General features: G+C 38.5%; 2 protein-coding genes across 13 annotated transcripts in view; one reads left to right on the top strand and one right to left on the bottom strand.

Annotated features, from left to right (window-relative positions):
* Nucleotides 1-43: 43 nt before the first annotated feature.
* Nucleotides 44-23,916, top strand: DNAJC9 (DnaJ heat shock protein family (Hsp40) member C9). 4 transcript variants are annotated; one of them, XM_042241007.2, is made up of 6 exons: nt 44-343; nt 516-656; nt 1,292-1,546; nt 3,449-3,535; nt 11,169-11,235; nt 13,783-23,916. In XM_042241007.2, the coding sequence occupies exons 1-5, from the start codon at nt 164-166 to the stop codon at nt 11,199-11,201; spliced, it is 696 nt and encodes a 231-aa protein (XP_042096941.1). In that variant the 5' UTR covers nt 44-163; the 3' UTR covers nt 11,202-11,235; nt 13,783-23,916. The 4 variants fall into 4 exon arrangements, with proteins under 4 accessions (XP_042096941.1, XP_042096942.1, XP_060262649.1 ...); XM_042241008.2 differs by lacking the exon at nt 11,169-11,235; XM_060406666.1 differs by having other exon boundaries at nt 11,169-23,916.
* Nucleotides 5,182-23,919, bottom strand: part of FAM149B1 (family with sequence similarity 149 member B1) — a 53,495-nt gene continuing 34,757 nt past the window's right edge. For 2 of the 9 annotated variants that reach the window (XM_012105273.5, XM_027962206.3), the window contains 7 exons: nt 15,652-15,776; nt 13,781-13,887; nt 11,209-11,433; nt 9,703-9,826; nt 9,340-9,465; nt 7,522-7,618; nt 5,182-6,410 (listed from right to left, as the gene is read on the bottom strand). In XM_012105273.5, coding sequence (XP_011960663.1) covers nt 6,337-6,410; nt 7,522-7,618; nt 9,340-9,465; nt 9,703-9,826; nt 11,209-11,433; nt 13,781-13,887; nt 15,652-15,776 — 878 coding nt within the window. In that variant the 3' untranslated portion in view covers nt 5,182-6,336. Of the gene's footprint in view, nt 6,411-7,521; nt 7,619-9,339; nt 9,466-9,702; nt 9,827-11,174; nt 11,434-13,780; nt 13,888-15,651; nt 15,777-23,919 lie in introns of all 9 variants that reach the window. The other 7 variants (XM_042240999.2, XM_012105274.5, XM_012105275.5 and 4 more) reach the window with 7 other exon arrangements.

Genomic DNA, 23,919 nt, shown 5'->3' with positions numbered 1-23,919 from the left:
CGTAAAGTGCGGCGTCGTGGCCCCGCCTCTTCCGGCGCCTCTTGTGACGCTTGCGCCTCGGGCTTTTTGCGCGGGAAAAGGTAGGCGCTCTTGAGCTTTACTCAGTGTAGCTGGGTTCAGGTGTTTTCGCTGAGCCCGCCGCCCCTTTGCACCGCTGCCGACCATGGGGCTTCTGGAACTGTGCGAAGAACTATTCGGCACCGCCGACCTTTACCAAGTATTGGGCGTGCGGCGCGAGGCCTCAGACAGCGAGGTCCGACGCGGCTATCACAAGGTGTCCCTGCAGGTGCACCCGGATCGGGTGGGCGAGGGCGACAAGGAAGACGCCACCCGCCGCTTCCAGGTGCGCTAGACTCTATCCACCGGCCGCCCGGGCTTCGCTCCGTCTTATGACCGCCCGGCCTCTCCCGGAGTGGAGTGAGCCGAACCCGGCCTGGCGTTTTCTAATCTTTATTTCTCGCGGCGCGGTTTCAGTGAGAGGCGGAGGGGTGATTTTAGTGTACTCTTTCCCGCAGATCCTTGGGAAGGTCTACTCCGTTCTGAGTGACAAAGAACAGAGAACATTATACGATGAACAGGGAACAGTGGACGAGGATTCTGATGTGCTCAGCCAAGACCGGGACTGGGAGGCCTATTGGAGATTACTCTTTAAAAAGGTAAAGAACTCTGGAGATTTTCTTGTGACCGTTAACATTTCTCATTCAACAAACCTTTATTGAATGCCTCTAAGGCCTTGCGTTTTGTGTTATTAAGGATGAGGATTTTTTGGTCTCTAAATATTAATAAACGCACACACAACACAGACATTCCTTAGGAGAGACCCACTTCTTTGAAGAAGGGCAAATTTATCTAACCGTTCTGTTGAACCATGTATATATGTGTGTTATAACACATGCATGTACATACGTAGATACACACACTTAATGAAATGGGCCTTTAACTATCTGTTGGTGTAGAGTGGAGTGAAAGGGGACGTTAAATTTTTTTATAATATGTGTTTATTTTACGAAGCCAGGTGTAAGGCCTGAGTATTTTTCTGGGTCTCTTCTCACCTTTGGAAACTTCGCTTAAATTTTCCTGGTGTGTAGCTTAGCATTTCTAAAGATTGGACTAGGGAGAACCCTAGAAAATCTTTAACATAGAAAATTTGCTTCCTTGCAACAGTTTCAACTCAAGCAGCTGTTGTATTTGGGGAGAAATATTTTGAAACCTGAGTTAAGTTTTTTCTTGTATTCCAGTTATTTAAAATAAACTGATTCAAAGTTACAGCATGTGTCTCTCATTTGTTCAGATATCTCTGGAAGACATTCAGGCTTTTGAGAAGACATACAAAGGTTCTGAAGAAGAGCTGACTGATATTAAACAGGCCTATCTGGACTTCAAGGGTGACATGGATCAGATTATGGAGTCTGTGCTGTGTGTGCAGTACACAGAAGAACCCAGGATAAGGCACATTATTCAACAAGCCATTGATGCTGGAGAGGTCCCATCCTATAATGCCTTTGTCAAAGAATCGAAGCAGAAGATGAATGCAAGGAAAAGGAGGGTAAGATTTTGAATGCCATTTACTATTTATATCTTGACTACTTCCCAAAAGAATTTGAGGATATTTATAACAATGAAAATAGAAATAAGACTGCTGAAATAAAGATAAGGCTTAACTTCTAGTTGCCATCTAACTAAATGAGCATAATGAGCTCATTAAGAGAAACTTTTTTTTCCCTACTCTGTTGTGCTCAAAAGGATTTTAATGCATGGATTAGATAATCAGTATCACTTGAAATTAGCACTGAAATATTCTTCATATGGGCCAATTCTTTTAACCTTGCTGAGGCATTCTAAGGCAATAAAGTAACAGAATCCAGATACCTAGGCTCCACAGTGAGTCACTTGGTTAAGGGGTGAGAAGGTGAGAGAGACTGTAGGACTGTGTCTTAATTCAAATTCCTGTATTGCCCAGTTTGATGGCAACCCATTCCAGTACTCGTCTGGACCATGGAGGAGCCTGGTAGGCTTGTCCATGGGGTCGCAAAGAGTCAGAGATGACTGAGTGACTTCACTCACTTCGATTCTTGAGTTGGACCGAGAATATACATTCAAAAAACAAAAAAAAATGGGGAGATGGGGTGAGTGGAAAAAAAAAAAAAAAACCAAAAACCAGTTTATTTTGATAATGGTGTATTTCCAAACACCCTTTGAGGTACACTTTTGTAGAGTATCAAGGATTGTGGTTTGTGTGTCCTTTTCACCCATGTTAAACTGGGGAGTTGGTGAGGGTAAGGACATCTGAGTTTCAGGAGGGAGCAGATTCAAAGTAACAGATAGCTGTGCCTCTGGTCTTTACGGGAAGACTGGACTGGTATTAAAGTCACTCTTGCCTCAACCTGGCTTTCATAATGGGAACTCCAGGGAGAGCAGACAGTGTAAGATTGTAGCTCTTTGGCGGGTACTTTGTTTGGCTGAATTGGAGGTGGAGTTAAGTCTGAGGCTTTTATGTAAAAAGGTGCAGGAGAATCCTGACAAGTGTGTTGAGAGAAGTGGAATATGTATCAAGATCATCACTTTGGCTTATAGGCTACATCTGTTTAGATTTCAAGCTGACAGTTTAAGTTGGCAACTTTTTTTTAGGTGAAGCTGAGCACAGCTGTGTTCAGCAATAGCCTGTTAGCTTGAAAAACTTCCCTAGAGTTTGGGGGGTAGAGTGGGGAATGGAATAGTTTTGACAAAGAGTTCTGCAAACTTAGAGAAAAAATAATATTAAAAGAAATAAATTGATTTCAAGGACAGAAAGTAGGTAGGGGAAACTCATTAGAGTAACGAGGTTCTAACATATCATCATTCACAGTATTATTAGTATTCATTGCTATTTAGAAAATTCTCAGGGGATTGGGGCCTCTCCTAGTCTTACGTGTTGCCCTGGAGAATGAACTTACTAACCTTTCCCAAGGTATTCTTGGAATCAGTGCCCTAGTAAAACATGGCAAGAGGTGGCGGCTTTGAAATCTGTTAAAGAAACGTTAAAACGGAATTTGTTAAGAGTTTATCCTAGCTACTTGGGAAATTTTAAACCAGAGTTGCACTCTTGGCTACCACAAGTCACATGTAATAAATTTGGTTTCCAGAGGAGGAATTTGAGGTGCCTGTGTCCTGGCAACATTTTGAGAGCATCCTTGGTTAAGTGACCTTTCTTAGCTCTTCTAGCATTTTGTTTTCCTTCCTGTCCCCCTATGGTTTATGGAATCAAATGACCTGCTTACCCCTAGCAAATACAAATGGGGAACACTCAGAAATGCTTATTGGAAAAAGAGGATCTACTGCTTGATTTTATCCTTTTAATTTATATAATTCTCAAATTGAAATGGTCTTAACAGATTTGCTTTTGGGAAAAAGGGTGTATTTTTAGTATTTGCTAGGTTGGTATTGTATCTCACATGAGTTTCTGTTTTAGGCTCAGGAAGAGGCTAAAGAAGCAGAAATGAGCAGGAAGGAGTTGGGGCTTGATGAAGGAGTGGATAACTTGAAAGCAGCCATTCAGGTAAACTGTGAGGTTGTCTGTGAAGCTTACCACCATTTCTTTCAATTTCTGCTTCTTACTGCTAGTATTTCTTTGGAGTTCATATAGTATTGTAGGCATTTTGTTTTCATCTTTTAAGACATTCAGGAACCATACAGTCATCCTTTAAAATGTACAATTCAGTGGTTTTTTTAGTATATTGATCACGTTTTACCATCATCAGCACTAATTCCAGAACATCTTCATCACTCTAAACACAAACCCCTTATCCACTAGCAGTCACTCTCTATTCTCCCTTGGCAACTGCTAAATACTTTATTTCTGTGGACAGTCTTGAGTTTTGAAAGCTTGTGTTTTAACTTCTTAAACAGAGCAGACAAAAGGATCGGCAAAAGGAAATGGACAATTTTCTGGCTCAGATGGAAGCAAAGTACTGCAAACCTTCCAAACGAGGAGGGAAAAAAACGACACTCAAGAAAGAAAAGAAATAATGGAATATTCTCTTCAAAAGTCCATAGGTGTTAACTGATGCCTTTGTAGGGAAGGTACAGTCAAGATTTGAAGAAAAAAGTCAACTCAACTCTTGAGAAAAGTTGTCTTTCAAGCCTAAATTATTTGGATCAACTATCTAAACCAAGTAGACTTTCTCAGCCTGGTCTTAGTATATCCTAGAAATATGCTGACATTCTGTGAGGTCCTCCTATGAAGGAGTTTGTTGATGATCACTGAGGGAGCGGGAGGGTGAATGCTTCCTTGAGAGTATTCTTCTGAATAAGGAACTATCTAGAATGCAGATCTGTCCCTACCACTTTTAGCGATTGTTATTTTGCCACATAGGAGTGAGCTTCAGGGTATTCAGTGGTGTGTGTTTTTTAGGACATGTACTCCACCTAGCCTTCAACACTTGCTGGACATCTATTTTCCAAATACTTGCCTGTTTGCTTGCAGTCTTAATGTTCTTGCATACGTCCTCTCTTTTTTCTTTCCCTCCTCAACCAAGTTTGGCACTCTTTGCTTGAGGTGTATAGGAGAAACAGGTGTTCAGATTACTTCAAGCTCTTTTGTAAGAATTGTATAAGATTAAATAATCAAGTGAAAGATGACTGTTAAGTTCCCAGGACTTTTTAAGTGATCTCAATATGATCATTTAAAAGATGATTTATTAAGTATATGAATGGTGCCTAGGATAAAGAAAAGAGAAGAAAAGTAGTTCTAGCCACCATTGTAGCAGATAGCCTAGTTTAAGTTGCAGGAGATGCTGTAATCCTCTCTAACTGCTGAATGTCCTTAGAGTCAGGTTACTGAGCTTGTCAGAACTTGTTTCGTCATCTATAAAAGGGTGAGGCTAAATGCCTTGTTAACTTTGACCTTGAAAGGCAAGCTGTCTTGATCCAGTGGTTTGTTATGTTCTTATGGTATTGATTTGTGAGAACAGTACAGAGATTTTCATTTATATTTAGTAGAACTGGTATGAGTTCATTAGAATATATGAAAATTTCTTAGAGACTGTTCAACTTAAAATCTCTGATTTGTAAGCTAATATATTTAATACCATATGCATAAAACAAGCCTTCTGTTACTGAGATTCATGTACATAATTTATCTGAGGTAAGCATAAGACACGTTTTCAGTTTGTGATTACAAATAGGTTAAAAAATACTCTTTAATTGTATTAAAAATACACTTTAATGCAGGTTGTTTGCTGTATCTGTCTTCATATGATAGTATTAGAACACTTTGAAACAATAAAATTATCCCAATTTATGATCATTTGAATTTATCAACTCTGAAGAGTAATAGAAGATCTAAAACCAAAATGATCATCAGAATTCAACGAAATTTAAATAAGTTTAAACCATAGTTAAAACCATTGCTGCATTCATGAGTGCACTCGGGAAAGGTCCATGTGAAAATCAGAAGAATGTCAAAATTCTCTTCCTTTGCTCTTAGCATATGTTTATACTAGACAGAACGGCAGGGTTTCAGGAATTTTAAGAAGTTGTGTCTTGCTGGCTCACTAACAGAAAGATTCTATGAATTTTTAAATTGCATTTCTTAGACCTGCAGGAGAAAATCTGGCAAGGCAGGTGTGATATTTGGTGGGGTGCGTTGGGGGTGGGGAATGGCCACTAAAGTACTTTGAGAAGAACACAAGTATAACCTGATGTTAGGCAGCTGTTGTAAGGCTGAATTGTCCTACCTGGGGGGAAAAAATTCATTATTTATTACATGGATTACTTTATACCAGTGCTCAACATTTATGTTTTTAGTTATTCATCCCTGCCATATATATCTGCCTATGGATTTGGACATTTAAGAGAAAACTTTAGGAATCACATCTGTGTGATGTGATTTTTTACATAACTGTCTCTTAAAAATGACTTACAAGTGAGTACACCTCTCCAGAAATTAACACAAGCAGAAGTATTCCAAAGCCAATAATAATGTTATCAAACGATTTGCTACGTTTTGTGTACATGTAGTCTGATAGAATGCTGTAGTAATTGAACTGATCATTGTTAACAGACAACATAAGCAGTGATTTGGAGGAAATTATTCATTTGTTACATCTTTGGCTATAAACTACTGTCCAGTGAAGTGATTAACTTATGCTGAACAGAAGACAGTAATTGGAGATAGAAACAGTACCCATGTAATCTTTGGCTGATACTGTTCTCAGTCTGTTGTACCAAAATAATTCACAAAGATGGTTTCAGGTTGTCTCTTGTATACAAGGTCTGCATCATGAGATGACTGAACATTGATTTGTGAAATCTTCCCATGTGTTCCCTGCAGCCCGAAGAAAGGTCTCCTCATTCGTGCTATGGTCCCTGCCTGGTTCTAGAGATTGGTCCACTTCTGTTTTGAGATTTTGTAGATCCATGTAACTGAGGACCTGAGAGACAAAGATGACATCATAGAGTAACATGAATAGACATTCTAGATTTCATCGTCTTGAGCTCCTATGTACAGACATTTTTTGTTCCAACTGTTAGACTTTAAATTTGGAGACTGTGGCTAAGTAGTAAAGTTTATATTTACTAAAGCAATAAAAATCGTGTTTACATATTTTATGATGTAAAAACAAAATCTATGTAAGATGTGATGTAGTAACCTAATTTTAGAAAATAGTCACTAATTAAAAAGGAATAAAATGTGTTTCACTTACCTAAACATTATACTAGTTATACCTGACCATCAGCATGGCCAGATGTAATAACTGTAGCTCAGAGGCAGTAGTGCTTCCCTGAGGACTGATTCAAGAACAGAATCTGCTGACAGCATTCAAAGACTACCAAGTGTTGCTACTAGGAACATGAACTAAGAGAATTCACTTGAACTACAGAGATGATTTCAGGCAGATTACTTTTTAACATACTTGCTGATTAATCTGATTATTAACAGGAAACATTTCAACTGCCTGGTAATTCTAAATTTCACCTATAACATAAGGAAAAAATGACCCTGGTGGTGAGAAGACCATTATAGAAAGAATTAAGACATCCTTAAATTTTCTTCTATCATTCCTGTAAAAACAGAAACTATAGAATATAACTTAGACAAAAAAGTTAGTGGGATAGAATCAGACTCCTCATGTCTTGACATTGTGAATTTCTTTTCTTACTTTGGCCTACCAGTTTAACTGATTAGAGCAGTTTAATCCATAGCAGTACAGGTTTTTGCCTACATAATAAAATCCATGCAGTGTTTGAATGCTATGAAAATGATTTATTTGGCTTAATTGGTTTAGATTAAAAAAAAAAAAGTATTGTTTACTCTGCCTGAATGGCAAGAGGTTAATTTATATATGAGAAAACAGATCTGGAACTTTTTGGCTTTGAGCAGTTAGAGTTCTCTTATTTTCCTTACTATATCCTATATTCCAAAATGAATTTGAGATGATTTATAAAGATGTAGGAAAGCAAAATATAAAATTTGGAGGAAGGAAAAATAATAAGCATGGGAAAAAAGCAAGATCTTAATAAGACTTTAGTAAAATAATCCACCTGTAGTAATATCTCCACCTGTCCCTGCAGATCCCCTACCAGGTCGGGCCTGGTGAGGATACTCAGCAGCACACGCACGACGATACTGCGTATCTGGCTGAAAAAGAGAGAAGATGAGTCACTGCTTACAGTGTGACTTCTTCCAGAGGATGTGTTAGTTGTTTTACAAGGAAAAGTCCTGAAGTCAGAGAGCAGTGTAATTGGCATCATCTGTCAGTCTGAGGGACAGTTGGCTGAATATACTCTTAACATTCCAAGTAAAAAATCCCAAGCCAGCAGCCCACAGAGTGATTGTTAACTTGTAAAAATTGCAAGTTCTGCAACTTTATTAATATGCCTTTAAGAAAATCTCAGCATTTATAAATAATCCATATGGTTTAATATTTCTTAAGTACTCATAATTGGCTCTCAAGGGAATTTGAATCTGATTTCCAGTGCCTGCTGTTTATAACAACAGAACAGAACGTTTTCAGCAACATTGACAACCTCCATGCTTAAAATGTGACTCAAACATTTCAAAGTTTAAGGGATTTAAAGATTTTAAGATACAACTAAAATATCCACATGCAGATACTAAAAAAAGAGCTATCATGGCCATTTTGCTAGTACTTTTGGGACAACAAACATCCCCTCAGTTTCTTGTCAGCACTGGAATAAGAAATTTGAGGGTTTGTTTTTTTTTCCTCTCCTGATAAAGCCCCATGTTTTCTATCAGTGGTCAGCAAACTTTTTTTTTTTTTTTAAATAGAGGACCAGATAGTAAACATTTCAGGTTTTGTGGAACATACTGTCACTGGAACTATCCCATTCTGCTGTTAAGAGTAAGAAAGCAGCCACAGAAAGTACAAAATTGAATGTGGTGGCTCTGCTCTAAGAACACTGTTTACAAAAACAGGCAGTTAAGCTGAACAGCTCATGAACTAGGATAGAGGCAAGAAAAGATTCTTCCCTAGAGCCTGCAGTGGGAATGTAGCTCTGCTGATACCTTGATTTTGGACTTAACAGACTCGAACTGAGAGAATAAATTTATACTGTTTTAAGCCACCCAGTTTGTGGTAATTTGTTATGGCAGCCCTAGGAAGCTAATACAGTGTCCCATTCATTTATTCTCACCACTCTTCTAATGGAGGAAAGATCATATGGTGCCTTAGGCTGATACAGTTTAAGAATTATGAGTTGAGATAAGTGGGCTGCAAACACCACTGTCTTGAAAACTGGTTTAGGATGTGGGTGCCTGGTTCTTGGGCCACAAGTGTGCCCTCAGTCACTCTCTGGGCTTTCCAAGCCCACTTGTACAAAGCAAATGCCGTGGGGCTGAGTTTGGGGCAACTTCTGATGTTTAAAAGTAAAAAGTCTAGTAAATGTACATTTAGTGGTGACAGTGTTAGCATTTCAAACACCAGTTAACAAAAACTGCAAGTCTTAACTTGCCCATCCACCAGTCCACAAAATAATGTTACCACTTTTTGTTTAATTCCCTCAGAGCAATGTTAAAAGAATGAAGTTAACGCTAATCTGATATGCACTGGAGTTTAACTTTTTTTGATTATTCTCAGAAATATCTAAATTTTAAATTGCTTAGAATTTGCTGTTTATATATAAGGCATTTTACCTAATTTTTACAAGTTAAAATAATGAGTGGCAGAGAGCAATTAGAGTTTCAACAAATATACTTAAAATGTAGAACACTGTTTTTATTAGAACCTCAGCTTTTACTCTAAGAGTTGATTAAATCACCATATAAAGCCTTAAGCCTGCCAAACTAGTTTTTTCCCGTTTGCTCAGCTATCAGACAATAGGGTAAGTATGTCACTCTACCAAAAATGACTGAGTTGTATTGGGCCTGGAGAAAAAGTCAGGTAACAGGAGCCTCTCCTGGGGCTGCTGATGGTTAGGCTCATCCACCACTGCACTTCGAGCTCGACTGGAATCGCTATGGGTTTTCTGCAGAAGGGATAAGAATTACGGAAACAGTTAATTTATAGTGGAGCTGTGCATGTCCAGTATCAGCCCTAACAGGTATGGTAATTGCAGGCTAAGCAGCTCCAATTACATTGTCAAATCAGAATTCAGTTTGTACATTTGACAAAATATACAAGTCAAAACCAGAGCACAGATCCTGCAGAATTACTGACCATGAGGTTTTATAAACATTGGAAAGGCAATAGGAAGGAGACATACCGTTTGCCTTTGTGGCACCACCATGCTCAAGTGTTCTGCTTTAGAGGTGCCAATAGGTGGCAGCAGATTATTTCGACTCAGCGGCAGTGGTGAGGGAGAGGAGCGCGAGTCAGCCGCCACAGGGCTGCAGATCCCACCAGCAAAAACCAAGATATGAAAGCATAAAATTGTAACAATATAAACAAATTGGTTAGCATCAAATACATTGAATAGATGAGTTTAATGTCATGCACAGAAAGCTTTAAGCTGCCTACACTTTTTTAAGTGAAGCGATCTCAAAGGATTTTGGAGAATGAAAATTTTGGGCTTCATAGTATTTTCTTATTTTTTGTTGAAGCTTCATCCTATGTGCACAGCAGCATTTGACCCTTTCTCCCATAAAGAACTGGAATAGAACAATTTTCCCTATCCTGGGTTGTTTTTTCCTGACAAATTCATAGATTGGTAATTTTGCATCTGATGAAACTCATAGTTCGGGGCCTTCTGGTTGTCCTTTTCACTAAAAATTATAATTTCCAGGTAAGGATCCTAAACTTTTATTTCCTTCCAAAGGATTTGGAGCAGTTACAGTATTACTCAAGCCCAAGACAGTAATTAAAGCTGAATGATACTTTTCATATCCCAGAAAAAAACAAAGTAACTTATTTTTCCACTTCGAAAAAAGCACTGTCGAGGGATGAGAGATTAATTTTACATCAAAACCACTCATACCCAAGTGAATGTATAGCTTTACTGGTATAGATAATATACCAATAAAGTCAAAATTAAGAAATGTTGGGAGAGAAGTATAGTGACATGCTTCATTCAGAGGCTGAATTCAAAACGCTGAATTCAGTTATGGTGTTATTAATTCCTACCCTTGATCATAGTCTTAGAAATCAACCCTCCAAAGATGTTTTTAAAATTAACAACTAATGGAAGGATTTTATTTTAAAAACTTGACTTGGAGTCTTTTGCATAGTGAGATGGGAAAAGGGAAGAGGACATGTTTACTGTTACTTCCTAGGATGTGCCAAGGGACATTTTTTCCTGGGGTACAGGCAGCTACTTATCTGAGATTTATGAAGTTTTCATTGTCAGTGAAATAAGTAAATCCTATTGGTATGGAACAATATTAAAGGAGAACTAATCGTCATTTGGGGAAAGAATTTTACTGAGCATGTTCCCACTAAGGAAAATGTTTTAATAAAAATATATATAGAATGTCTTCTATTCCTTTGATGAGTTCCATTGAAATATTCTAGCCAACATTTCATTTGTGAAAATCTGTTTAGCTAAATCAGAAGGAAGATAAGTATAATCAGAAGATAAGTATATCTATATATTATTCAAATATAACTCCCATTTTTTCTGTATTAGATTTAAACCAGTGTACAACTCATCATAAGAATATGTAGTGATTACTGCCTAAGCATATATTTCAATCTTATCTTTAAATTCATTCTATATGTAAAATTTTTCATTAGTTTTACCACAGATTCCAGAAATTCTGCTTCTGAAACCTACACTCGGGATCCTCTGCGTATTTCATCCGTAAGTCTTGGTGTTCCAGCGCGTGAATGGCTTGTGCTGATGGGATGAAGGGTACGTGGTGGGGGGTTGCGTCTCCTGGCGGACTGCACTGTATATGACAGAAATGATGTACTAAGCTTCAGGGCTCGATTTGGCCAATTTCGAGTTGAAAAGATGGTACTGGACCCAGGTCTCATAAGTAGCTTGTCATCAAGATCTCTAGTGGCCAAATATCAGAAACCCACAGTGAGATCAAGACTGCTCTGTACAGGGAGACAGAACTCAAAGGGTAAAAAGCCTTAAACTTTCAAGTACATTCAAGGGAGAGAAAGGCAAAACCAGAAAACAATCAATCAATAACCTAGTTTTAGATGTCATATAATTTATCTCAGGAATGAGAATGTGTATGTGTATCTGAAAAAAGGACATCAATTCAGTCTTACACATGATTTACTAGAGTGGAGACTTGGGAAAGCAAGTACTTTATTCACCTGCCATCAGAGTCACTTCTTCAGTTACTGGTAAAGGCTAACCTGTAGTGTAGCTACTCCAAAGTGCTTCCCAGAAGTTTACCTCAGGGAATGTGCTTCCTACCGTGTTGGAGGCATTCTTTTTGCTGAAGGCATGTCATCAGAAAGACTTAGTTGAAAGGCCAGTACTGCTGCTGAGTAGTGCTGTGGCACTAGGGTGGCTCACATTGCAGAGATTAAAATGCTGAGCTAGCTGAAGCCCACAGGGGTAGGGGTTCCTTAGAAAGCTGGGAACAGCCAAAGGGTTCAGAGCTTTGTGCAGCCCAGGTCAGTAGATCCCCATTTGCGTAAACAGCTGTGAAACACAATACTCTTCTGTAAGTACTCTGGTAAATAAAATACCATATTCAACAGTTCAGTAGCTTAAACTCTGCCCCACAGATTCAGGTGCTTCATTTTTATGTTTTAAGCAGATGAGAGACCGTTTGATTTTATTGTAAGGCACCTAAGAGATAGTATTTATGCTGTGATATGGAGGGAAAGTGGAAGAATAACACTCTGCCACAGGCCATGTTCTTCAAGCTTTCAGGCCACTTTGGTATCCTCTAGCACAAAATATGCCTCAGAGTTTGGAGAACTTTGAAGGAAAAATGCCCATCACAGAATAGGGCTAAACCTTGAGCATTACTTGTAAGAGATCTTTCTGGTCTTGCCTCCCTAACCACTCACTTAAGCCCTTTGTTTACACAGCCTACCTGCTTTCTAATTATAGGAGTTTAGGCCTTAGCTGCTCTTCATTCATCTTTATTTTTCCTCTGGACTACTCACTCATAAGTGGATTTATCACCTCTATACTTCTAGATCAGTCTCCAAATCTGACCTCTTCTATATGGCCCATCATTATAAACTCAACAGACCCTACACTCATCTCCCCCATCCCCAAACTGTCTTCCCTTGAGCTTGAAATCTGAGTTCACCTTTATTCCTCTGTTTTTATAGAATCTGATTTCTTTTATGATAACTCCTAAACAGTTTTATTACTTTTTTAGTCTTGGCTACATCTTGAGAACAGACCCATAACTGCCTGAATTCCTGCATTAGACTTCTCCTTTCCCTTCAGTTCCTCCTTCTTTAATCCAATCTATGTTCTACTGTGTGAAGTCTTTCAAATTCCTGATTTAAACTGATGTTCTCCAAAGCTGAACACATACACTGCTGGGTGGGAATGTAAAATGGTACAATTCTTTTGAAAAAATTTTATGAGTTTATTATAAAATTAAACATATACTTATCCTTTTACTTCTGTATATTGATAAATGAGAACATAAGTCCAGACCAGTATAAGAATATGTATAGTGCCTTTTATGTATAACAGCCCCAACCTGAAAAATAGCCCAAGTGTTTATTAACAGAAGAATGGATAAATGAATTGTGGTATATTATTAAAATAGAATACTAGTTGGCAGTAAAAGAGAATCACATGAAACATGAATGGATCTCAGAAACAAGGCATTCAAAAACCTCCACTGTCTGGTTCCAAAGTTCTTTAATTTCAGTCTGCTTTCCCACTAATCACACCAGTGGTCTTTGATCAGAACATTGAAGTTCTAACCTATTGTCTCCTGTTCTACTATAGCAAAAAATGATCTGCTTTCTCTTCTAAATATTTGTATTTTCCTGTCTCCAAACCTTTCCCCACATCATTTCTCATATCTAGAATAGCTTTGCTACTCTTCTCTGCTTATCCATACTTCGATCTTTCAAGGACACATTTAAAACCTGCACTTCCCACCAAAATGCTTCCCTTCTTTGGGACTGCCATAGTGTTCACTCACTTGAAGTACACACACTTGGTACTCAGTCACAGGAATGCCATAAATGGTTAGGTCTCTTTTTAGTTGTGTGTCTTCTCACCAGTTATTTTATCAGCTCCCTGAAGGTGGAGACCATTTTCCTTATATATGTCTACTCCCCACATGTCTCTGGTTGCTTGGTAGGCACTCAATACATGCATGTTGATTGACTTGACTTTGCTTTCCTTTTATTTTTTAGTGATCTACTTAAACTCTATAGTCTTAAAATTTTATACTTCTTACAGGAGCTTGTCCATTAGAGAGAGATTTCTTGGCTGTAGAGGCATCCCATGAATCAAGAGACCATTCACATTTGGCTGATGACCACTTGCTGCTTGACAGAGACTCATCTACATATCAAAAGAAGATGTTTCTCATTGGTTGGTGACGATACCAGCTTAGTTTCCCAACTTTGCCGAAAGTTAATATTTCCAAATTAGATCATTTATGTTTTTTCTCCTATGTCTTAACTTTTGTAGTATCTTGGCCAGTATCCCATCTGGGGCCCCAAGTCCACTGTTAAGATGACAAGATCAGAGTCATCCTCTTCATTTCTGAATGGGGAAGCCTGGTCAACTTATGTGAAAGCAATTAATAGCCAGTCTCATTGGGGAGAGAGGACCTTTATTATTATTTACATTAGAAAAAACAACATGGAACAAAAATGGGAAGAATAAGGGTAAACTCTAGTATATAATCTTTTACCATCACTTAATCCTGTGCTCTGCTAATGCTTTCTCTGCTACACCTGGAGCAGTCAGCTCTCAATAATAAGCTCAAATCTGAAGACTATTAGAAGGAGTTAATCTTATTTGTTCTAATGTTAGCAGGATTTAGTCTTCCATGGACTGCCACTGCCACCTTAGTGTCCTGTTTATTTTCTCTCTTAGGTAATCAGTTCAGGGCCCTTTCTGGTTAGCTCCTCCTCTCCCAAGTAGGCATTCTTCTTCTACTTTCTCTCTAGAATATTTGGATTATTGCTTCTCCTTCCTTTGGTCATTAACAACTAGAAATGTGCATGTTAACTTTTCAGGGCTTACTTAAACCATAAGCAGACCAGTTTGACATATAGAAGTATTTTATTACTATCATAGGAATATTAGATTACCTGGGTCATCCTCTAGTGTGATAAGATATGGGCCTTGCTGAGTTTATTTTCTAATTGAAGTATAATTGATATACAGTATTATATGTTACAGGTATGTATAGTATAGTTATGTACAAGCTGAATTTACTTCTGAATAACCCTTTTAAAAATATAGCTGCACAATATCTGGCCAGTATACCAACAAAGCAAACAGTAGATCAGGCTCATCAGCCTGCAAGAAATGGCCATCTTATATGCTGAAGACTGAAACCATTTTCTCCTTTTGATTTGCCTTTTAAACCTGGGTAATGATTGCTGCTAAGCCTCCAAAAGCAAAAAAGTCAACAGATTCAAGTATAAAAAATAAAAACCAGGTAGGTCACAATAGAAAAAAAGAGGGAAGAAGTCAAAAAGAAATTCAAAAGATAGAATGTTAAGGCCATAGAAAATCTGACATTGGCCCCTCATTTTATTATATATTTCATTCTTCCCAAAGCTGCCTGGAGCTGACCATATAGTTGAATCTTGATTGCAGAGCTTATAGATACCTTTTCAAAAGAGCTGAAAATTACTTATCAACTCTGCTAAATCGTTTCAGTCCGACTCTGTGCGACCCCAGAGATGGCAGCCCACCAGGCTCCCCCGTCCCTGGGATTCTCCAGGCAAGAACAATGGAGTGGGTTGCCATTTCCTTCTCCAGTGCATGAAAGTGAAAAGTGAAAGTGAAGTCGCTCAGTCATGTCCGACTCTGTGCAACCCCATGGACTGCAGCCCATCAAGCTCCTCCATCCATGGGATTTTCCAGGCAAGAGTACTGGAGTGGGGTGCCATTGCCTTCTCCAACTTATCAACTCTAACTTGCTGTTTTTTCAAAATGAAACTTTTGCAAAGAATCACTGGATTACTATGATAACATATAACTTTACTGGAAAAAAAGTCATAGTGATACAATTAAGCCAAAAAACTGAGCAGACTTCTCTATAAGAATAGGTCTAGGCTCTCCTGTACATTACCCTATGGGACTTACCGGATTTGAGGTGATAGACAGCACCTTAGACTGTGGCACTCGAGGTAAGACCAAAGGTTGTAGTTCACTCAGCACACAGGGGCTTTGTGAAGCTGGTCTGGTGATTGCAACATTACTCTCATCATCTGAGCAAAGGAATAGAATCTATTATCCATGGATATCTTCAGACCCACAGCAACAGTACTGTGAAAAAAAATCTCCCCTGAGAATTCATAATCTCAAGCTAGGCTTCACTAATCTTTATAGCCCAGTTTCATACCACCTGCATGGTTCAAAAAAAACACTTTAAACCATGAATTTATTTTAAAGTGGTTTCTCAGGCTGGTGATGCCTGTTGGTTCCTGGCAGAATGAAAAGCAAAGATTACTAGAGCAAAGCTATCTAATGGGACATTTGGAGATTGAAGGAAATGTTCTATATATGCACTCTCCAGGATAGTGGCCTCAAGCCACATGTGGCTATAGAGGATTTAAAATTTGGCTACTGTGGGGCCTAGTAAAACTTACAAGCTATTGCAGAGTAAAAGAAACCATAAACAAAACGAAAAGACAACCTGCAGACTGAGAATAAGTGTTCGCAAATGACATGACTTAATTTCCTAAATGCACAAACAGCTCATATAGCTCAACAAAAAACAACCCTATCCAAAAATTGGCAGAAGACCTAAGTAGATATTTCTTCAAACAAGGCATACAGATGGCCAATGGGCACAAGAACAGATGCTCAACACTTCTAATTATTAGAGAAATGCAAATCAAAACAATGAGGTACCAGCTCACATGAGTCAGAATAGCCATCATTAAAAAGTATACAAATAACACATGCTAAAGAAAGTTCAGAAAAAAGGGAACCCTCCTACACTGTTGGTGGGAATATAAGCTCGTGTAGCCGCTGTAGAAAACAGCATGGAGGTTCCTTAGAAAACTAAAAATAGAGTTACCATATGATCCAGCAATCCCATTCCTGGGCATATACCTGGACAAAACCATAATTAAAAAAGATGCATGTACCCCAGTGTCCAGAGCACAACAAGAGCCAATACATGGAAACAACCTAAATATCCACTGACAGATGAATGGATAAAGATGTGTGTGTGTGTGTGTATATATATATATACATGGAATAGTACTCAGCCATAAAAGAATGGAATAATGCCATTTGCAACAACATGGATGCAATGAGAGATTATTATACTAAGTGAAGTAAGTCAAAGAAAGGCAAATACCACATGATATCATTTGTAGAATCTAAAATATGACACAAACCTATTTGTGAAACAAAAAATTATGGACATAGAGAGCAGACTGGTTTCTAAGGGGGAGGAGGCTGAAGGAAGGATGGAGTGGTAGATTGGGGTTAGCACATGTAGGCTTTTATATATCGAATGGATTAAAAAAAACAAGGTCCTACTGTATAGCACAGAAGTATATTCAGTATCCTACAGTAAACCATAATGGAAAAGAATATTAAGATATGTAAATATGGATGACTGAATCACTGCTGTACAACAGTAATTAACACAACCATTGTAAATCAACTATACTTCAATTAAAGAAAAATTTAGCTAGTGTGATTGAGAATGGAAATTTAAAATTACCTAATTGTTATTAATTAAAAATTTAAATAGCCACGTGACTAGTGAAACTTCATACCCATTACCACTGCCAGTTTTTGTGGCAGCGGTAATTATATATGTCTTTGGGGAAGATATATACTGAGTGTATAATAGTGTCACATCTATATCCACTTGTTTATGGCTGCTTTCAAGGGCAGAGTTAAGCAGTTGCAACAGATTGGATGGCTGGCAAAGGCTAAAATATTTACTGCCTGGTTCTTTATACACAAACTTTGCTGACCCCTATTTTAGGACATTTCAGTCAACCCACCAAACTAGTCAGAGATCCTCCAGCTCCATTTTAAAATCACTTTCTTCTTTTTTCCAAACTTTAAGTTTCACAATAACCTAAATTTATGGATACACAGAAAAATAAGTGGTGTTTAGCATATTTGAAATGTTGTACATGAAGTATTAGTTACTTGGGCTGCCATTAAATTCCAGAGACTGGGTGGCTTAAACGACAGAAATAAATTTTCTCACAGTTCTGGAGCCTCAGAGTCCATGATCACGGTGCTGTTGGGGTTGGTTTATAGTGTGACCTCTCTTCCTGGCTCATAGGCACAGTTGCCTTTTCACTTTGTGTTTGTTTGCATGACCTTTGCTCTTTGCATGCATAGAAAGAACTCATTAATATCTCTTACTTTTCTTAAGGATACCACCCCTATAGGAATAGAGTCTCACCATTCTGACCTCATTTAACTTTAATTATCTCTCTAAAGGCCATATCGCCAAACATAACCACATTGGGTGTTGGGGCTTTTGGATTTTAAGGGGAACACAATTCAGTCCATAACATGGATAAACCATTTGTTTATCCATCAGTTGATGGATGTTTAGGTTTCTTCCACTTTTTTTACTCTTATGAATAATGCTGCTATCAGCATTCATGAAAGGCTTTTGTATGGCTCTATTTCACTTCTTTAGGCTATATACCTTTGAGTAGAACTGCTGGGTCATATGGTAATTTAACTTTTTGAGGAACTGCCAAACTGGTTCTACAGTGACTGTACCACTTTGCATTCCTACCATTAATTTACAAACATTCTAATTTCACATCCTCATCAATACTTGTTACTGTCCTTTTTTAATCTTTAATACAGTCGCACTAGTAGGTATGAAGTGGTGTCTCATTGTGGTTTTGGTTATTTGCTTCCCCTAATGAATAATGATTTTGAACATCTTTTCATGTACTTATTGGCTATTTGTATATCTTTGGAGAAACTGCTCTTTGAGTTATTTGCTGATTAATTGTTTTTTCTTTTGTTTTGGGGTTGTAGTTCTTTATATATTGTGGATAATAGATTCTTGTTAGGTGTATGTTTTACATATATTTCCTCCCATTTTGTAGGCTATCTTTTCACTTTCTTGATAATGTCCCTTGATACACCCTAAAGTATTTTATTTTGATGAAGTCCAATTTATCTGTTTTTTCTTTGGTTGTATGTGGTCTTGGTGTCAGATGACATCTAAGAATCAGCTGCCAAATCCAAGCTCATTGAGATTTACTCCAATGTTTTCTCCTAAGTTTTCTGTAGCTCTTAAGTGTATTCCTTTGGTCCATTCTGAGTTGATATTTTTTATAAAATGTGAAGTAACGATCCAACTTCATTCTTTTCAGTTCTCCCAGCACCATTTCCTTTTTTTCCCCATCTGAATTTTTTTTTTTGATTGACAGAGTTGATTTACAATATTCAGTAAGTTTCAGGTGTACAACATAGTGGTTTACAATTTTAAAAGGTTATACTCCATTTATAGTTATGATAAAATATTGGCTGTGTTCCCTGCCAGCATCATTTCTTAAAGAGACTCTTCTTCCCTCATAGGCTTGGCTCCCTTGTTGAAAATCAACTGACCATAGAGGTGTGGGTTTATTTATGGACTTTTTATTCTATTCCATGTATCAATATATGTTCTTATGCCAGTACTGCACTGTTTTGATCACTGTAGCTTTGTATTATCTTTCAAAATCAAGAAGTGTGAGTCCTCCAAATTTGTTCTTTTTCAATATCGTTCTAGATATTCAGGATACCTTGCATTTCTATATGAATTATCTCTGCCTTTTAAAAAAGGCAGCTGGAATTTTGAGAAAGTTGTACTCAGACTGTAGATATATTTAGGGAAATTGCCATCTTAACAATACTAAGTCTTCCAATAACAAAAGCAGAGCCTGTCTTTCCATTTCTTTGTGTGTGTGTGCCCAGTCACTCAGTTAAGTCAAGTCTTTGCAACCCTGTGGACTGTAGGCTGCCAAACTCCTCTGTCCATGGAATTTTCTACCCAGGAATACTGGAGTGGGTTGCCATTTCCTACTCCAGGGGATCTTCCAGACCCAGGAATCGAACCTGCATCTCTTGCGTCTCCTGCATTGGCAGACAGATTCTTTACCACTGCACTGCCTGGGAAGCCCCTTCCGTTTCTTTCAGTTCAGTTCAGTCTCTCAATCGTGTCCGACTCTTTGCAACCCCACGGATTGGAGCATGCCAGGCTTCCCTGTCCATCAACAACTCCTGGAGCTTACTCAAACTCATGTCCATCGACTTAGTGATGCCATTCAACCATCTCATCCTCTGTTGTCCCCTTCTCTTTCCGCCTTCAATCTTTCCCCAGCATCAGGGTCTTTTCCAATGAGTCAGTTCTTTGCATCAGGTGGCCAAAATATTGGAGTTTCAGCTTCAGCATCAGTCCTTCCAATGAATATTAAGGACTGATTTCCTTTAGGACTGACTGGTTGGACCTCCATGCAGTCCAAAGGACTCTCAAGAGTCTTCTCCAACACCACAGCTCAGAAGCATCAATTCTTCGGCACTCAGCTTTCTTTATAGTCCAACTCTCAAATCCATACATGACTACTGGAAAAACCATAGCTTTGACTAGATGGACCTTTGTTGACAAAGTAACGTCTCTGCTTTTTAGTATGCTGTTGAGGTTGGTCATAGCTTTTCTTCCAAGGATCAAGTGTCTTTTAATTTCATGGCTGTAGCCACCATCTGCAGTGATTTTGAAGCCCAAGAAGATAGTCTCTCACTGTTTCCATTGTTTCCCTATCTATTTGCCATGAAGTGATGGGACCAGATACCTTGATCTTATTAGTTTTCTGAATGTTGAGTTTTAAGCCAGCTTTTTCACTTTTTTTCACTTTCATCAAGAGGCTCTTGAGTTCTTCTTCTCTTTCTGCTGTAAGGGTGGTGTCGTCTGTATCAGTTCAGTTCAGTGCAGTTGCTCAGTCATGTCCGACTCTTTGCGACCCCATGAACCACAGCATGCCAGGCCTCCCTGTCCATCACCAACTCCTGGAGTTCACCCAAACCCATGTCCATCAAGCTCGGAGATGCCATCCAACCATCTCATCCTCTGTCGTCTCCTTCTCTTCCTGCCCTCAATCTTTCCCAGCATCAGGGTCTTTTCAAATGAGTCAGCTCTTCGCATCAGGTGGCCAAAGTATTGGAGTTTCAGCTTCAGTCCTACCAATGAACACCCAGGACTGATCTCCTTTATCTTTATTGATATTTCTCCTGGCAATCTTGATTCCAGCTTGTGCTTCATCCAGCCCGGCATTTCACATGATGTACTCTGCATATAAGTTAAATAAGCAGGGTGACATATTGTCACCCAAGGGTGACAGCCTTGATGTACTTTCCCAATTTGGAACCAGTCCATTGTTACATGTCCGGTTCTAACTGTTGCTTCTTGACCTGCATAAGATTTCTCAGGAGGCAGGTCAGGTCGTCTGGTATTCCCATATTTCCATAGTATGTTGTGATCCACACAGTCAAAGGCTTTGGCATAGACAGTAAAGCAGAAATAGATGTTCTTCTGGAACTCTCTTGCAACTGCTTTTGGCTATTTCATCTCTGGTTCCTCTGCCTTTTCTAAATCCAGCTTGAACATCTGGAAGTTCACAGTTCACAAACTGTTGAAACCTGGCTTAGAGAATTTTGAACATTACTTTGCTAGCATATGAGATGAGTGCAATTGTGTGGTAGTCTGAGCATTCTTTGACATTGCCTTTCTTTGGGATTGGAATGAAAACTGACCTTTTCCAGTCCTGTGGCCACTGCTGAGTTTTCCAGATTTGTTGGCATATTGAGTGCAGCACTTTCACAGAATCATCTTTTAGGATTGGAAATAGCTCAGCTGGAATTCCATCACCTCCACTAGCTTTGTTTGTAGTGATGCTTCCTAAGGCCCACTTGACTTCATATTCCAGGATGTCTGGCTCTAGGTGAGTGACCATACCATCATGGTTATCTGAGTCATGAAGATCTTTTTTGTATGGCTCTTCTGTGTATTTTTGCCACCTCTTCTTAGTATCTTCTGCTTCTGTTAGGTCCATACCATTTCTGTCCTTTATTGTGCCCATCTTTTCATGAAATGTTCCCTTGTTATCTCTAATCTTCTTGAAGAGATCTCTAGTCTTTCCCATTCTCTTGTTTTCCTTTATTTCTTTGCATTGATCACTGAGGAAGGCTTTCTTTAGGCCTTACCTATTTTCTTTAAGTGTTTTGTAGTATTCTGTGTAGAAGTCCTATACTTCCTTGGTTCAGTTTATTCCTAAGTATTTTATTCTTTTTCATACTAGTATAAATAAACTGTTTCCTTAATTTCATTTTTGATTGTTCATTGATAGAAACTGGAAGAATTTTGAGAAGCATGATAGAGAAGTCACAAACTACCTTGAATAGACTTAGGAGAAATTTGGATTTGGAGGGTGCTGTAGGGGAAAGCTCAGAAGGAAATGAGGAACACCTTAGAAACTGGAAAAAGGGAGAACATATTAGAAACTGGAAGAAAGGAGATGCTTGCTGTTTTGTGACAGAAAGTTTAGGAAATGGCCTCTTATGGTCATGTGAACAGCTGAACTTTCAAAGTGATGATTCTGGTTATATAGCTATGGAGATTTCCCAGCAAAGTGTTAAAGGTGAAGCCTGATTTTTTTTTTTTTGCTGCTTATGATAAGACACGAGATGAGAGAAATTGAGGGAAAAACTATTAAACATAGAGAAAACAGGACTTAATGATTTTGAGAATTCTCAATCTCTCTAGATTCAAAAGATTCCAAATAAAGGAAGGCTATCAGGCCCCCCAAATTCTACTGGCAGGACACAACCTAATAAAATTACTTAGCTACAAACATGATACCTTTCATGTTAACAGGATGACTCAGAGGGTGAAATCAAGAGCTCAGAGGAGAGAGAGCTAAGAGGATTATTTCCAGGCCTTGAAACTTGATGAAGGAATCCTGAATATTTTCACAGGTGGATTTCAGAATTGCTAGGGATCCCTCCCCCACCCCAGCCTTTAACTGGAGTGTCTAGAATGGTTATCCTTTTCCTGGCACACAGCTATATGTTGGGTTTGTTGGGGTCAAATATCAATAATCTGTCTCTAGGAACAGAATGGCTGGATTAAATAGTTAGATGTTAATGTACCTCTGTATTTAGTTTCATAGGGCTATAAAATAGAAATGAATTGTGCCCCCAATAACTTCACTTGCCCTGTATTACATCCAGGAACTTCATTCTTACCTGATTCAAAAGTCTTTGGAGCTGAGGCTCCATCATTCCAAGAATGATTCTCTTGGAAACCTTTAAAGAGAGTTGAATGTACTTTGCATGTGGGAGCACATGACTCACTGGGGGCCAGTGGGAGGACTGTAGTGGACAAATTCCAATGTGCCTCCCCAGCCCGTGATTCTCATCTCTGGGTGTTCAAACCTTTGTGTAATCCCCTCCCTGGGAGTGTGGGCAGGACCTGTGACTTGCTTCAAACCAACAGATGATGGTAAAGGTGATAGGATGTCACCCCCTTGATTATGTTACATAATCTTCTGTCTTGCTAGTAGATTAGCTCTCAGTCTTTCTTACTGAGAAAGCTTTGGAGAAGTAAGCTACCATGACTACTACAGCTACAAGAAACTGGATGCTTCCAAAAACATGAGCCTCAACATGAGAACCAGCTCTGACCAACACCCTGATTGCAGCCTTGTGAGATCTTAAGTAAAGGACTAGCTGGCTGTTATTGGACTTCTGACTCACAGACCTGTGATATAATAAATGTGTATTGTTTGAAGCTGCTAAGTTTGTGTTAATGTTTTATACAACATAGAAAACCAATGCAGACAGTTGTTAGGACATTAAATATACATTTGACCATATACCTTGACAGCTCCACTCCTAGAAATCTACCCAAGAGAAAAAGGAAATACATGTCAAAATGTATGTCTTGTACCCTAGTGTTCATAAAAGCACTAATAGACCAAAAATGAAAATAGTCCAAACATCCATCAACAGATAAATGGATAAACAAGTTGTGGAACAGTGGAATACTACTCAGCAATAAAAGGAATAAATTATTGACACATGGATGACTCTCAGAATGATTTATACTGGGAGAAAGAACATGATAAAAAAAAGTCAATACAACATGATTCCATTTAAGCAGATACGTTGTCACTTCAGGATAGTGAGTTGGGCGAGGGTAGGAGGGAGGGATTACAAGGTCATGAACTTTTGCGGGTAATGGATATGTTCACTGTATTGACTATCATAGTTTCATGGCTGTATATACATAAATCAACTTATTATATACTTTAAGTTTTACTGGTTTATTGTAAATCAGTTCTTCAATAAAGTGGTCTTTAAAATGTATTT

Source organism: Ovis aries, chromosome 25 (assembly GCF_016772045.2).
Source record: "Ovis aries strain OAR_USU_Benz2616 breed Rambouillet chromosome 25, ARS-UI_Ramb_v3.0, whole genome shotgun sequence".
NCBI classification, from domain to species: Eukaryota; Metazoa; Chordata; class Mammalia; order Artiodactyla; family Bovidae; genus Ovis; species Ovis aries.
Note: the sequence above shows the minus strand (reverse complement) of the source record. Positions and strands in the feature narration are given on the sequence as shown.

Coding starts and splice junctions, on each gene's coding strand:
- DNAJC9 (XM_027962208.3), top strand. CDS start 164: ATGGGGCTTCTGGAACTGTGCGAAGAACTATTCGGCACCGCCGACCTT. Junction 344..515: donor ACGCCACCCGCCGCTTCCAG/GTGCGCTAGACT, acceptor TCTTTCCCGCAG/ATCCTTGGGAAGGTCTACTC. Junction 1,547..3,448: donor TGAATGCAAGGAAAAGGAGG/GTAAGATTTTGA, acceptor TTTCTGTTTTAG/GCTCAGGAAGAGGCTAAAGA.